The 16,603-nt window shown below is 40.3% G+C and overlaps 1 protein-coding gene across 2 annotated transcripts in view; it reads right to left on the reverse strand.

Annotated features, from left to right (window-relative positions):
• epc1b (enhancer of polycomb homolog 1 b) overlaps positions 1 to 16,603 on the reverse strand; it is a 46,528-nt gene that overhangs the window by 15,905 nt on the left and 14,020 nt on the right. For both annotated transcript variants that reach the window (XM_084058330.1, XM_084058329.1), the window contains 2 exons: positions 6,160 to 6,319; positions 397 to 542 (listed from right to left, as the gene is read on the reverse strand). In XM_084058330.1, coding sequence (XP_083914456.1) covers positions 397 to 542; positions 6,160 to 6,259 — 246 coding nt within the window. In that variant the 5' untranslated portion in view covers positions 6,260 to 6,319. The remainder of the gene's footprint in view (positions 1 to 396; positions 543 to 6,159; positions 6,320 to 16,603) is intronic.

Consider the following 16,603-nt stretch of genomic DNA (forward strand, 5'->3'; position numbering starts at 1 on the left):
AAAACTAAGCCCATAAGCACTTCCGCAGTAACTTGTGCAGGGTTCTTCCGTGACAATATACTGGACCCTGTATATTTCTTTCGGTGTTAAAGTGTAAGAGATAGTAATACAGCACTGATTCTCAAAGTGTGTGTGTGTGTGTGTGTGTGTGTGTGTGTGTGTGTGTGTGTGTGTGTGTGTGTGTGTGTGAGACACCCTGGGGGTCTTTGAAACTGTCCAGCTAAATGATTGATAGTTCGGAATCATATCAAATGGGGATCTGTGGACTAATGCATATCAAACTGGGGGTCCTCGAAATACAAAAGGATCAAAATCACAGACGGAGGGCACACCACTACCTCCTTTCATATTGTGCAGGGTTCTGGTGAGCTTTCCTCGTCTCTATGGGAGCCTTACCTGCTGCCCGCTGCCTTTCTCTAGCCGGTCCACCATCTCCTCAAACTGCAGGCAGCTGATCTCCATCTTCTTCTTCAGCTTGGTGATGAAGGCCTCGTCGTCCGAGTCCAGATCATAGTCGGGCTGCTCCGTGTCCAGGCTGAAAGCTGCACAGATGAAAGGGAGAGAGAGAGACCTCTGGTTAGTTTTCTAAATGGCTTCCAGAGTCTATATACACACACACCTGTTGGTCTTGTCATAATAACAAATATTGAAGGAGAGACAGCGTCTTAGAAGCTGTTGTACTGATCTGGTCAACAATATTAGAACGTTTGCCTTTCATGCATTGTCATTTTCACCTTAAACTGAATTTTGTCCAAATGTTCAATTCATCCATCTCCAGCAACAACCCAATGCCCACTCAGAGATTCATCAAGTTCATTTTATATTCAGAGGTATTGGAGAGATGGATCCATTCATGAACTAGTCTTGGGCAATTAAGCGAAAATATATTCAAACCGACATTTAAAACCTCCAACTGACTTGCTCATGTAGGTTATGAAAATTTCCTACAGCACCATTTATCCCAAGATATCATAACGTTATAGAAAAGGTAAGAAAACCTTAGTCCAAAGTTCTCCTTTAAGCTCCATTATACTTTGTTGTACAATGATAACGTAGAAAAATAGCAAGTCTATAATATTACCTTGTCAGAGAACTATGTGCGCAGGGTAAAAGAAAAGGGTGTATAAAATAATATTGATTTGAAGTCACATCACCCAGCCCTAGTATGAACACAACTTACAAAAAAAGGAAATTGCCTATTAAGAGATTAATGAAAATTGAGCATCAAATTAAAAATAAGGAATTAAATCCCTCACAAGAGCCTGAAGTCACATTCCCAATTCATCACTCCATTTATCTCAGTAATTGTTATTGATTATGCCATTGTGTTCACCTCTTTGTGGCATTCTGCTCACGGCCCCATCACGGTTGTTAAATAAGAAAAACACTCTTCTGTAATTCAGATATTTAAGGCAGCACACTCCCCAGTAACTGGAACGATAAGTCCCTGTGCTGGGCAGCAACTATATCAAGCCACTGAATTATCTGCAGAGGCGATTTTGCCCCATCTGCCTTACTGCCGCCATAAAAAGGGAACAGAGCATTTTGGGGCTAACATCAAGCTGATTTAGAGGCTCTCTTTCATGTTAGGGACGTACAGGTAGGAATTGAGAGTTGCTTTGAAGAACAGGATTGTTACATGGGTTTCACCATACAGACACACCCACGTAATGATGATTAAAATGCAAGCAGAGAGAGACCAACCTCGTGATCATCATGCACACTCACAAATGCAATCAGGTGAAATGTTAACTTGCACTCATTTTGGTCACAGTCAGTGTTGCCAGATTCTGAGAGAGAAACAAGCAGCCAGGTCTAGGAAAACCAGCCCAAAATAAGCGACTATGGGCCACATGTGCACTTTAACATAATACGTCAGCTATTTGAAAATAGCAGATCTACAAGCTCACAACGCGCCGCGACGCGTTGTAAACTTGTAGATCAGCTATTTTCAAATCAAATCTTGCAGAGAAATTATAATAAGCAGATCTGGCAACCCTGGTCACAGTATGGAGTCCTGGCAGGAGAGAGGTTCAGAAAAGGCAGACAGAGGCCGCCCGCAGCTGATAAGGAGAAATTGGAGAACGAAAACAAAACATTGGGCTCAAATGGTACTTGCCAGACTGGCCAGGTCTAGACACGTTTTCCTTGCCCGCAGGTTTTTTTATACTTGCTCCGGGCAATCGGGCAACATTTGTTTTGTAGTTGTGAGATAGTGTAGTGAAAAAAACAATATGCTTTAATTGTACCATATTTAGGGCCATCACAATCATGACATTTTATTTGACGATTTATTGTCATTCACATATTTGTAATTAGTGATTTAAATGTGATTGGCGGCATTGAACATAGAAATAAAAATGTATTAAATTTGTTTGCCTTTTAGGCTTTGTAAACAAATTGTACAGGGCAGATAGAACAAAACTTAAAAATACAAAGCCTAAGAACGATTGACAAATACCAGTACTAATAATCAAAATATTGGACAAAACAGGTTATATTATTAATCATTTTATATGTTCAAAAATGGCCGCAATGCTCATAATGCATTGCATCATGCCATATTGCAAGCTTGTAGTCGGTTATTTTAGCCAGTAAAAAAAAGGCAATAACATTTCTGTTCATTTCATCCAGGTGTTTTCATGGAAATGAATGGAAACGACAATCATTATGAGAAATAAATGCGATTAGCTCAATTAATTAAGATCAGGCAAGGCAAAAGACATATTTTATCTACCTATCTATACATCTACCCATCTATCCATCCACCTACCTACCCACTCTAGGGTTGTCATGATTCAAAATATCCATGACAACATTTTAGATTTTAAGGTTAAACGATGAGATTACGTTTTCTATATAAAATGTTTAAATCAGACTGTAGAAAAAAGACAATTCTAATCCTGGTGGATTTTTGAAGGTGATGAAACTCAAGCTGTTGTTGTAAAGTACCCCTCTGGATGTACTGTGGCTCTTTTTCGCAGTGTGCAGTCTGCACATCAAACAGCAGGTGCCATTCAAGCTCTTGATAGCAGTTTGAGGAATGGGAATCAAATATGTGACTGTAAAATCTGCCTACAAGTCATCCTGATGGATACTTTTTTTTTTAAACATTTTGAGCCATTTCATAGATCCCCCTAAGAACACACTGTACCACTACGTACACACATAGGCTACTTGCCTACATATCTACACTCATTCATACTTATTACATATATATCTTTACACATACTCCCAGCGGACAACTCAAAATGCACCCTGCACACACCCAACACTCCCATTTAGCATTTGTCCACTTCATTAGGCACCCGCAACAAAAAGGGTCCTACCCTCACGCATTTCTAAAACACTCTCATTTGAGAGAATGTTCAATTAGTCTTCCAAGGTAAATTAGACTGATGCCAACTTGCCAAGTACTGTACAACCTCCAGAAAGACTCAATCACTATCTCACACAGTCTGGTAGATACATAATCACAGGCACACACATGAAGATAGATACTGTACACATTCGTTCAGACAAAGACACAGATAACACAATACACACACACACACACACTTCATCACACAAACCCTGTCTCACACACAGCCACAAGGGACGGCCATAAATAAACGCACACACCCCCACACATCAGGGAGAAAGGCAGCAGCACAAACCATCCAGACTAGGCAGTTGACAGCGTGTAAGTGAGAGGAATTCAAATCAACCTGACCTGGAGTGACTCAGCAAATCAGTGTCAACACTGAAGGCACTTTGTCAGACAGGGTTACACAAAGGGTCACCTCAGCTCTCACTCAGGCACAGCCATTGGCACTGGAACTTCAAACAACTGCATAACGCCACCTAATTTCATCAATTTCTTTTTGATTTTCGTAATGACAAAAGGGGGGGAAAGGACCACTTCCATCATTTTGGAAGTGTGGGGGGGAGGGGGCAATTCACACCAATGCAACTCCTTGCAACCATTATCCCCAAATGGCACCAGTCTGCAACGGTCTCTAAAACGGTTCAGTTGCAAGGAGTTGCATTGGTGTAGACCAGGGGTTCTCAACCTTTTCAGGCCGCGACCCCCAAAATAATGATATTATTTCCCGCGACCCCCCGCGTGCACGCGCGCGGTCCCGTTCGCGCGCGCGAAGGTTATTTAATTATAATAGGTTATTTGATAATTGCTTATTATCAAAACATTTTTGCAAAAAGTGGGTAAATTGAGTACATTAACTGATAAAACATGAATTAATGATAACATAAAAAAATATTTTGTTAAAAAAAAAAGTTTTTTTTTTTTTTTTTTTTTTTTAAATTCACCAAAAAATCTGGTGACCCCCCCAAATTATTTGGCGACCCCCCTGGGGGTCGCGACCCCCAGGTTGAGAACCACTGGTGTAGACTGGCCTTAACCAATGACATATTTATTCATCATTAACCCACAATGTATATACAATTTTTCCCTCTGTATACTAGCATAATGGGGATATTGCTACACTGAAACTGACATCATATGCATGGAAAATATTTAATCATGTCTGAGCCATTCAAAAACAGTAGGTACAAAGCACTGATGTCCAGTGGTCAGGTTTACTGATATACTGACATTAGTTATCAAATGTATGGAACGGAATGCATTACATTTTCATGACTGAAAATCCCAAAACAAAGTACAAAGCACATGGCCAGTAGTAATAGCACTTATGCACCTTTCAGGTGAATGAGGGAAATGAATGATATGGTCATTATTTGGTCAGTGCAGCCTATCTGTCATATCGTATGAGCAATCTGCACCTTGTTGAGACGTTGATTAGGCACCGTTTAACACCTCAGCATGACAGAGTTGTGTTGGTCCTCTCTCTCGTTTAGTCTCCCCATTTCTCTCTTAAATAATGCTCATTAAATGCAGGACGTACATGGGACAAACATTCCACTTTCGAGACTGCCCAAAAAATGTGGGACAGGCGGCCACCCTATAACATATGCCTATAGAAAGGCATATGTTACTACAAAATCCTGTAACAAGTTTGCTGCGGTCTTGCATGTTAATGGAATTGAACACCTGGCTTAAACGGACAGATTTGGGGGTAGAGTTGTTCACACTTCAGTGCGTTGATGGATGGTTAACGATCGCCATTGACGATTTGAGTCTTTACAATGCCGTCGTCAAGTAGGCTACTGACTACCCAAAGCAGTACTGAGCCATGTAGCGGCGGGAGACTGGCTTGAGAGAAGCATATAATAAAATGAACTATTTTTGTGCCAATTGGCTTTGTGGTCCCCCAGTGAATGGTCCGCAGACCCTCAAAGGGTCCGCTGACCCAAGGCTGGGGAACCCTGTGTTAAGTGGCACCAGAAAAAAACGGCAAGCACTTTTGCCAATTAAAAGTACATCATTTAGAAAACACCAAAACCACAGCAGATTGATTCCCGTATAAACTAGTGAAAACAGCAGTAAAGACAGGCTACAGCATTTCAAAACAAGCAAACACCCACCAAGTAAAGGCCACTGTTACTAAAATGAACAATGTTAGCTCAAGTTCTCTTAATGTCATAGATAAAGATGATAAATTAGGACCTCTACTAAAACATTGAATTAACTAATATTATTAGAGCAACAAACCAACTGAACATCAACATAGAGCCAGGTTTGAAAGTCTAGTTCTGGCCGGACCACAAAAGAAAAAAAACGATCGTCCTGATCCGGGACTCCGATTGTCTGAAACCTCGTTGTAAATTTGTGACAATATTCATGATACACTCATGGCTAAATAGAATGATCACAACCGGTTTTAATATCACTGCACTCAACATAAACATCGGAACCCAAAGTCTGATAAGCATAGATTGGGAATAGGTTCACACAAATGTACAGTTGCTTAGTAACCAAATGAAATCAGCAAAAGGACATGCCACACCATTTAGCAAAAACATTACATAGAGTCATCTTAATTCTGCAAATCCTTACAATATATGAAATAAGTGATTTGGCATTAAACCCTGTGGTACATCATGATGAATATGGGACAGCTAGGGGGTTGACCCAACAATTCCCCCAGGCAACATTCATGACATACCACGACAGGCACCATATTGTTTTATTAACCCTAAAATGCCACTTCCAAATCAACAAAGAAACAAACCAGCTTTGAACAAGGTAACACAACTCACGCTGTATGTGAATAAGCTGCTTTGGCATCTTGAAGTCCCCGGGGTACAGGGACTCGTAGTAGGCGATGTTGCTCTCCGCCTCGGGGACAGGGATCACCATGTTGTCCCGCTTTTCTCCGTACACCTGCTGGGCAGAGATGGCCCGTTGGAGATGGTGCTCCTATGGATAGACATTGAGAGAGAGAGAGAGAGAGAAATTAATCTTCAAACTCCTACTAAAAATACTATTAAGGAATATGAAACTTAAAGAACACATTACAAAAACATAATCGACCAATAAATAAATGTGAAGAATAATAAGATGGCAAATTACTTTGCTGTCAGTTTACACAGGACAGCTAAAATGTAAGTGTGTGAAAGAAAAATGAGCATGATTTTCCCATGGCATAAAAAAAACATACACCTCTACATACACTAAGCAGGGTTGACTGCTATACGCCCCCCAGGGAACAGTTTTGGGGTCGAGTGAAGGGCACAGTGAAAATGTGCCATAGATGTGATACCGGCCCCAGGAAGAATAGTGGGGATCCTTAACAAACATAATCCAGGCTTACAGAACATTGGAAAGACATGAAACCGTTCTGCCTGGGATTGAACAAACAGCCTTTTGGGTAAGTGAGTCAGCTCATGTACAACATGGTAATGTTGGGAGTGTTGAGGAATAGCTATGGCAATTGTTGTACTTCCATATTAAGAGTGTCAGAAGTCTGATGTTCAACTATAGCAGTCACAAGCTACTGTAATAAATGTGTGTTGTACCAAAAAAACACAATATGCACTACCACAATAATGAGTTGCGTACAAAACACTCCACAGTACAACGCTATGTGACATCACTTCCCAATGAAGACCGGTGCACTAATACTGTTAATCACATCGTCATATTGCTTATCACAGATATAATACAAGATGGATTTAGCGTAATCGGCACGCCTGGCACACCTGTTGACATACACAAGCGTTTAAATGGCTGTAAAAAAGTCAGAGATAAGTGAAGGTTTAAACTGTGCAGGCCTGTGCCTGCAGGCCAACTTCTATTCTGTTTACAAGCATTTACATAATGTGTGTGGGAACTGACCCAAAAAAAGAGAGGAGGGGGGGGGGTCAAATATAAGATTATTGCATTCAGAATGTGTGATGTGCTGGTGCACAAAATGTTAGGCAAGCCAGTGCAACCAATGTAAAAGGTTTAAAGTCTGGAGCCCGGTGAAGGGTTTGGTTTGACTGGTAATGTAAACTACTTTATTTGAATTGTACATAAATGAAAGGACAATTAACTGTAACTAACAAGTGTTAGGTTATACTCTGTAGTATGACGGTGTCGTGTCACAAAAAAAACAAATCTACAAGCTGCGACGCGGTTAGTAGGCTGTTATTTGTGTGACTCGACAACATCGTGCAACAGAGTATAACATAACAGGCAGTCAAGTGTGGCATCAGTGTGTTTTCAAAGACCTTCATGAACTACATTTAAATTTACAAAACACTTTAGAGCCCATCCACCGCTTGCCTGGAATATTAACAGGAAATCGCCTGGCAGTGTGCCGTTATACAGGAGCCGTGTAGGAACATGTATTTTACGCAGGAGGCTATCGGCTCCGAATAAATACTAACAGGAGCGCTGTTCGTCCAGATGCCCACCAGTATTTTGGTTCCGACCAAACTTATACGCTACTACCAATAGCACCGGCCCTTGGTACATATCCCTATAGAGTACGTAATGAGAAATAATGCAATAATTGCATTACAAAGACTGTAACATGGGCTTTTTGTTGTAATGCCCTTTCAATAACATATGCATGCAATGAAGTTAGTCGTTTCACTCAATCCCAGATACATGTATAAAAGATAGGGCTGTCAACTTTCCTCAGGAACGATATTCGAATATTGGTCTTAAAAATGTGCAGATATTCGAATATATTCAAATATTATTATTATAAAAATATATATATATATATTTCTTTTTTCAAAAAAATATTTTTTTGACAGAAACAGTACAAAAACAAGGTATCGAGTGCTCGGATGCAATAAAACATATCTTTTGTTTGTTTTTATAACTTCATAAATAGTTTTTTGTATTGTCCCTGTCAAATAATATATATAATATAAATATTAAAAAATAAAAATTCGAATATACATATTTTCCCAATATTCGAATGTCGAATATTCGTTTGCCAGCCCTAATAGAAGAGTGGCCATTTGGAAACGAAAGGTTCCTGGGTCAATCTCCGGCTCTTCCTGGCTTTGCATCAAGGGGTCCTTGAGCAAGACACTGAAGCCCTATATGTTCTCAATGAGAGTGCAACCATGCACCGTGCATGGTTGCCTCCACTGTCTGTGTGTGAATGGGCGAATTTGACAGAGGGTGAAAAAGAAGAGAGGAAAGCGAACATGATTTTCTGCCTGAATTCCCCCCCAAGGGGATGAATAAAGTAGCCCATCTACAGTATCCAACACACATTGTATAGCACTTTGGATAAATGCGCTTCAGAAATGCAAATCATTTACCCTTTCAATGTGAAGTCAAATAGGATCTATTTTCAGGCTATGGTTCTAGAAAAAAGGTAGGACTAGTCTAAGGTCTTTTCCCCCCAACTCTACAATCCAATAAGAGAAATGCTTTAACCCAGGGGTTCCCAAAGTAGGGGTCGCGACCCCACTTGGGGTCGCGGGAGACTGACGTGGGGTCGCGAAATAATTTTGGGCCATTAAAAAAAAAATCATTTTAAATTCAACAGAATGGATGAAATACCATCTAAAATGATCACAAATGGTACATTTTACCATTTTAATACCATACAAATGCTTTTTTTATTTTAGTTTGTGTGTATAAATGACCTCCAGGTTTAGGTGGGGTCGCGAGTCAATTTCCGCCTTATTTGGGGGTCGCGGGCTGAAAAGTTTGGGAACCCATGCTTTAACCCATTCAATCCGGGGGACGCATCTGGTTCATGTTAGATTTATTTGGGCTATTAAAAAAATAGCAGATATACAAGCTCATGGTAGATATGCTATTTTAGAAAAATCATGAAAATTTGATTGTTTTCTTTTTGAAGTGGACATTTGTAACTCAAACCTTTGCTTCTGGAGGTCCCTGGAACTAAATGTTTTAAAAATGTATATTCAAGGATTTTCAAGATTTTTCAAAAATAGCAGATCTACAAGCTCATAGCGCGGCACTCGGTGCCGCGCTATGAGCTTGTATATCTGCTATTTTTGAATAGCCAAAGAAATCCAAAATGACAGATGGGTGATGGGTCCCCGGATTGAAAGGGTTAAAATGTGATGCAAACTCAACTGCACAATTAAGTCTAAAAACACAAGAGAGACAAGTCAAAAAGGGCGACTTTGAGAGCGAGCAGGAAAACAAACCACCCTAACCTTGACCCAGACTCCCACGCACCTGATGAGAGCCTGGCACAATCTGCATTCGTTGGAAAACAACATGCTGATGCAACATACTGATGCTCAGTCGATTTCCTCATACTAACTGCTATCAGGATGAATGTGGTTGACTCCCAATACTTTGACACACCCACTGTCACAACAAACAATTCCCCGTTACTGAATATGCCAACAGTCTGGTGTCCGTTTGATGGACACACCAAATACAGGCAGCTGGTGGTAGACACTGTGGAATATAGCTGAAACGCCATAGTGCATTTTTAAAAAGTAGCTCATTTAATGTCAGAGTTCATTAAAAAAGTGTGAGCAGTCGGCTGCGGGCCCACAGAGAGAACCTGGCTACAATTATTGGACTTCAAACTTTTTTAATTTAATAATGCAATTATCAAAGTAAATAAACGACAGCCTCATCCAATCAAAAATAAAACCCAAATGACTGCTGTAGCTGCAAGACTACATTGTCCTGTGCCATGTGTCAGTAGAGCTGGCCGATAAAACGATCTCGATAGTGGACTGTCATAAAATGTACGTCATTAACAATGATAAAGGTCGGATATTAATACTCGATATGGATAGATCTAAAAGTCAGAGCTCAAAACACTTTCAAGATTTTTAAAAAATGCACTAAGTGACGCGCTGTGAGCTTGTAGATCTGCTATTTTTGAATATATACCGGATAAACCAGAGTCAGAATTTAGAATGTGTCCTGGCTGTCTGTCCCTCATCCATCCATCTCTTCAATGAGACTGAGGCATCAAACATCTCCAGAGGAGAACCCTCTGAACTGATCCCAATCACATCTTCAACTGTGTTCTTTTTTTGTTGTGCATGAGGGTGTAAATACCGTCTGTCATTACACTTGCCAAAACTAATTTGCTCAAATATTGCAAGCTATGTGTTCTACTATGCCATGACTAGTGTCTGCCTAGCTAGCACAGTTGTGTACGCCACACACACAATTCATAGTGAGAGACAGTTTAGAGATTGTTAACAAAAGGTAACAACTCCCATAATATTGAAGTGGTTTGTTGTGATTGCAGCACAGCAGTCTGCTAAATATGCCGTTGGTCGGTGCAACAGAGGTGAGAAACACAACAAATGAACACACCGAAAGTATGAAAATGGGGACCTATGTGAACCGTTAGTCCGGCTACAAGTACTGTCCAACTTACAGCAAAGCTGTACCAAAACAACAATCGCCTAGCTGCCTAGATGAAAAATAAATCTCATCTCATAACGGAGGACATGATCTCTGAGCAGAGCGCAGAAAGACAGATTAAATTGCTGTAGCTGATGAAGTCATTAAGACCGGGAACGCTTCCATGTCCTTTTAGATTTCTTTGGCTATTCAAAAATAGCAGATATACAAGCTCATAGTGCCGCACTATGAGCTTGTTGTAGATCTGCATTTTGACAAATGTTGCAAATTTGTGCAAATCTTTGAATATATATATTTTTAAAGCGAACATTTGTAACTCAAATCTTTGTTTCTAGGGGGGTCCCTGGGACAAAATATTTTTTAGATGGGGTCCACGGCAAAATAAATACATATCATTTTGGCATGAAAGAGTTGGAGCACCACCGATATATACAGCAACACATATTTTAACAAAAAACTATTAGGATTTAGAAGACATTTGTAGATGCGTTCCCGGATTGAATGGGTTAAAGTGCTGGACTCCAAGTACATTCTCAAACTGCACAGTGAAGAGTGCTGTGGAAAGCTGCACATTGATTCACTGTTCTTGTCACACACTTACTGGAGGATCTCCCATCACTGCCAGCAAAGCCACTACTGCCATAATGCTGTATGCCACAAGCTACTAGCTTGCAAGCCTGTTAGCATGCCAACATGCCCAGAGTGCCTCAGTGGGGAGATAACGCAATCCTGTAGGAGGGGCAGCACATGTTTCCCGTTGCGGTTCGTCTTACTGTGGGCTGCCCTGTTGCATGGTACAGTTTACATGTGGACCTTTATTGATCGCCGTGGGGTAATTCAGGTGTCTCACAGGTAGAGAGAATATTTAACATATTTCACACAATTTAAATTATGGTTTAATTTAGACATATCCGGCAAAGCATTTCCTCTGCCTCTGCTGACTGGCAGCATGGTAAATGCCTTATTTTATTACACCGGTACGTGAATGCACATTGAACCATGGATGGTGCACGTCAGAATTACCTTGGTGCATGTCAACCCTGGAAGTGCCAACGCCATATTCTGTCTAAAACTATTCTACTACCCTCTTACAATGAACTAGCTCCTCCAGCAGAACAAGGACTCAAAAGACTTTGCCCACACAACCGTCCTTGTTTACCACAACTTGACGGTGGAGAGGTTGGAGCAGTCCTAACCAGTGTACAATTTACTAATTTAGTAGACTCAATTTCCTTTACAAAGCACAGAGAAGTATAAGTGCAGTGACAACACTTTTCTGCGATTTATGAAATCGTTTCATCAGGGCTGTACTAGATTCAAAACAGAATGGAGCAGATTGGATATGGAATTTACTTCCCCAAAACGCAAACGAAACAATCACAGCAGACAATGACACTCTTGCCTCAGGTTGGCTGTCTGCCCTATTTTCCAACCTAGTGTGATTCCAGCCTGCCAACCGCACGTGTGTGTGCACGTGTGTAATGTGCCTGAAGGTAGACAGCCTTCCAGGCATAAGACGTTTGGGAAAAAATCCCCCATTATCCAGTAAGGCAGCAAGACAATCCATCAATCCCCATGGTAGTCACATTTTGTCAGTTAGTCGGCCTGTTAGACTGCTACTCAGTCACTCACTCAGATACTTCTTCACCCAGCTAGGTAGTCAGTCAGTGACTCTCAACTATTTTAGTCTGTGACTCAGCCAGTTAGCCACACAGCTAATCAATCAGGCTGTCACTCAGTCAGTCTCTGTGCCAATCAGTCACAAGCCAGCTAGTCGCTCATCTGATTGGTCACTGGATCAGTCAGTCACTCAGTCAGTCAGTGAGTCAGACCCTCGGCTAGTGAGTGACTCCGTTATTCCCTCAGCTAGTCAGGTCATTCAGTCAGTATCTTTGCTAGTCTGTCAGCTGGTCAGTCGGTCAGTTGTAGTAGTAGTAGACGGATCTCTTGACTCTGGGCTGGGCACGGTGCCACTGGTAGACAGTCTGTCAACAACACAGCATGCTGCTGCTCTTGTACAGCACGCTCTATGGAGAGAGGCCGTATGTTTGAGTGCTCATGTTTTTCCCCGTGGCTGTGTGTGAGTGCGCCTGAAAAGCGTTGTCAGTGTGTGTGTGCGTGCGCATCAGCTCTGAATATAAATTTGGACAGGTAGGTAGATGTCTTGTGTGTCCACTACAGCAGCGGCGGTTGCTAGTGCTTACTCTGTGGCTTGTTCGACATCCCAGTTCAAGTTGTGGGTGACCTGCGATACGCAACTACAAGCTGAATGTAGGACAAGTCAGTGTGTCGACAAGCAAGTACGTTACCCTTCTCTTCTACACACAAACCACTGCTCAAAAACACATCTACATAACGTATGTCTTTATGTCTCACTCCACTTGCATTTACATCGGTAAGTGAGCGGTGAATATGCCTCTACAGCAACCTCATCACAATAGTTTCCTGTACATTTAAAAGTAATCATCAGATTATTTTATCAGATGACAGATGAGCGACACTGCTCTGCGAAATCTGAACAGAACTTAAAATGTGTTTGGCATCCCATTAGTGATCAAGTTTCCATTAGCCAGTATTTTCTGAGCAGGCTGCTAGTCGGCCAACTTAAAAGACAACACAATGTTAAAAAGATGTACAATTGGCGCTGGTTGAAAATCTAACCATCAAGCAGAAATCAAACCCCTGGCTATCAGACAACCAGTTATCAGAGTTATAGTACTAGTTATACATAGTTGTACATTTGCCGATAGTTTCTGGATGCACTGGAGTAGTTTTAGGGCACTCTACCGGTAACCGCTTGAATTTACATGTTTGATTTGTTTGTGAAAGCGCAACACATATTGCATGCTACGAACACAAATATCCACATGGGCGCACACACCCCTATCAGGAATGCCAGATTTTGCCAGAGAAACAACCAGGTTTCTGAAAACAAGCCCAAAGGAAGCAACTAAACTGGCTGTGCGCACACACACACACACACACACACACACACACACACACACACACACACAATATATAGCAAAAATGTTAATAGAATATATTTTTAACCACTTCAAACCTTTTGAAAATAGCCGATCTACAAGCTCACAAGTCACCACGGCGTGTTGTGGAGCTTGTAGCTCTGCTATTCTCAAAACAATCTTTACAAAAATGTTTTTGAATCATTTTAACACAAATCTTGTATGGGTTTCCCTGGCACAAAATATTATTTTCAGATGGGGATCCACGGACAAATACATATGGTCCTTGACTTGAAAATGTTTGAGAACCACCGATATAAACAGGAAGCAAGCCCAAATAAGCAATACCAATATGTACACGCGACTTTACAGAAAAAACAAGCCTAAAGTCGCTTATAATAAGCGCCCCATGGCAACACTAACCCCAATGTGTATATTGTTTTAAAGCAGCGATTTAGACATAATCACAAACAGACAACAGAAGCCATTTCTTGTATCAATATAAAAAAGCGCAGGTAGTTGGCAGGTGTTAATTTTGTTCCCTGTGTGCACCACCCAAAGCAAAGTATTTGACATCTTTGTGAAAAGGCTGTATTCTGCCGTTTATATTCATGGCTTCATGAATCTCAGCCGTTCTGATTTTGCAGGCCTTCGTCATGAGCTTATCGTGTATATTCATACAGCAATGACGACACACATTCAATACATTGTGCAGTAGGGATGTGCGTGGATATTCGGTTATCCTATTAAACAGGGCTGCCCCTACTTAACGTTTACTAAATAATATTCGTTAATTCAATTAAATGTTTAATTGATATTACCTTTATTACCATTTACATTTTACAGCCGTATTATGTCATGTCTTAATAAATGTTGCTTTTAACAAGCAAAATAAGCAAATACAAGGCTATTATGTAGAGCCCGACCGATGCCAGATTTTTGGGTCCGATGCCGATGCCGATTTTGAGAATCCTGGACCACCGATTGCCGATGTTTTTGACCGATATTTTGTAATTAAATAAAATAATAAAAAATATTTTTCAAAAACGTATAAACTTAGTTTTTTCATTAAAGTTAAGAATACAAGATTGAGAACATTTAAATAAAATGCAATCACATTATTACAAATAAACATGAATACAATTATTTGAAAACTTTAGTTACTAGTCACTTTGTAAATTTGAATTATTAATATTATTACTAAACATACATTAACCACAAGTCTTCAGCCCTTTTTAAACTTTGGCTATTTGCAGTGGTGGAAAGTAACTATAGTACATTTACTAAGTTACTGTACTTAATACAAATTTGTACTAGGTATTTCTACTTCACTTGAGTATTTCCAATACTTTTACTTCTACTCCACTACATCTCAGAGGCAAATATTATACTTTTACTCCACTACAATTATTTGAAAACATTAGTTACTAGTTACTTTGAATATTTTGATTATTATTACAAAACATACATTAATCACTTCAGCCCTGTATAGGGCCATTTGAAAATCGCCGATCTACAAGCTTGCAGATCTGCTATTTTCAAAATATTTTCATACATTTGAGAACTTGAAATTGATTGAAATTTGATGCCAATACTTTTGTACTTTTACTCAAGTACATTTTGAATTCCAGACTTTTACTCGTAACAGAGTATTTCTATATTGCAGTATTGATACTTTTACTTAAGTAAAACATTTTAGTACTTTTTCCACCACTGGCTATTTGAAAATAGCAGATCTACAAGCTCACAACATGTTGCTATGCAGTGCATTGTGAGCTTGTAGATCTGCTATGTTCAAAACATTTTCATACATAATGATAAGGGCTGTAGTGCACTTCTAAATTTAGGTTTTAGTCAATCAATTGATTTAGTTTGTTTTCATATTACATTGACACGACGCTGTCACCGCATCCTGCAAGAGACGTGCCCATACAGAGCCCGTGCATCGATTGGTTGTGAAATCGCCCTGACAACCAAGAACAACCAATAAAACCCACAACTGTCCCTTCGGACTATAGGATCTATTCTAAACTATGGGATTCTAAAACTTGAGCGTCGAGTCCCTCAGACTTGAGGCTTTGAGCACAACACAACTGTGTCCTTGTATTTTAGTTATGAACAAAGTCTTGCTGAGAGCAAAATGAACGGCCCAAGGTAAGGGTAATGCTTTACAAAGTTGTAAGAGGAATCCCTTCATCTGACTGACTATCTTGTCCGCGTCTTATGAAAAGTGAAAGTTAATGAAACTCGCCCCAAATCACGCTCACCCCCATTCTTTTTCGTGGACCCACGGTTCTTGCATTTGTTTGATGATAAGGTTGGAACATAGTTTTAATGGGGTTACGTTTAGAAATAAGGTTAGGTAGGTTTAGGCATAGTTTACTGAAGTTACGTTTGTGAATACCGCCGGATTTGCTCCGGGGCGACTGTGTTTTAGGGCGACTGTGTTTTGGGGCGAGAGTTTTGGTATTCTCCGTGAGAGTCGGGTGCGACTGCCAAGCAGCACTCCTCCGCTCAGAAACAGCGTGGAGATGTTAAATTAACGTCTCAGACAGACGTTAATATATATTTATTTAGCGATATACAAGTAGCTTAGAAGATTTTAGTAGCTTATGCCCAATTGCCCATAAAAATATATAGGCTACCTAACCGTTGCATCATGATCCATACATTAACAATGAGCCTCGCGTCGAGTCATTCATATCATTTATTAATTCATTGAGCTTATAGGTCTCTCTGGAAGGCATTGTAGTGGTAGATAACTTTAATCTCACTCAGTATTATTGAGAGATTGTTGAGAAAAACAAGCAATCTTTGTGGAGTTCTCATAAATAAATATAAACACCTTTACCGTAGCTGCGCAGCAATTTCACAATCAGTGAAAATATTAATGACAAAAACATCGGAACATCGGGGG

Source organism: Gymnoscopelus microlampas (assembly GCF_963454915.1).
Source record: "Gymnoscopelus microlampas genome assembly, chromosome: 5".
NCBI classification, from domain to species: Eukaryota; Metazoa; Chordata; class Actinopteri; order Myctophiformes; family Myctophidae; genus Gymnoscopelus; species Gymnoscopelus microlampas.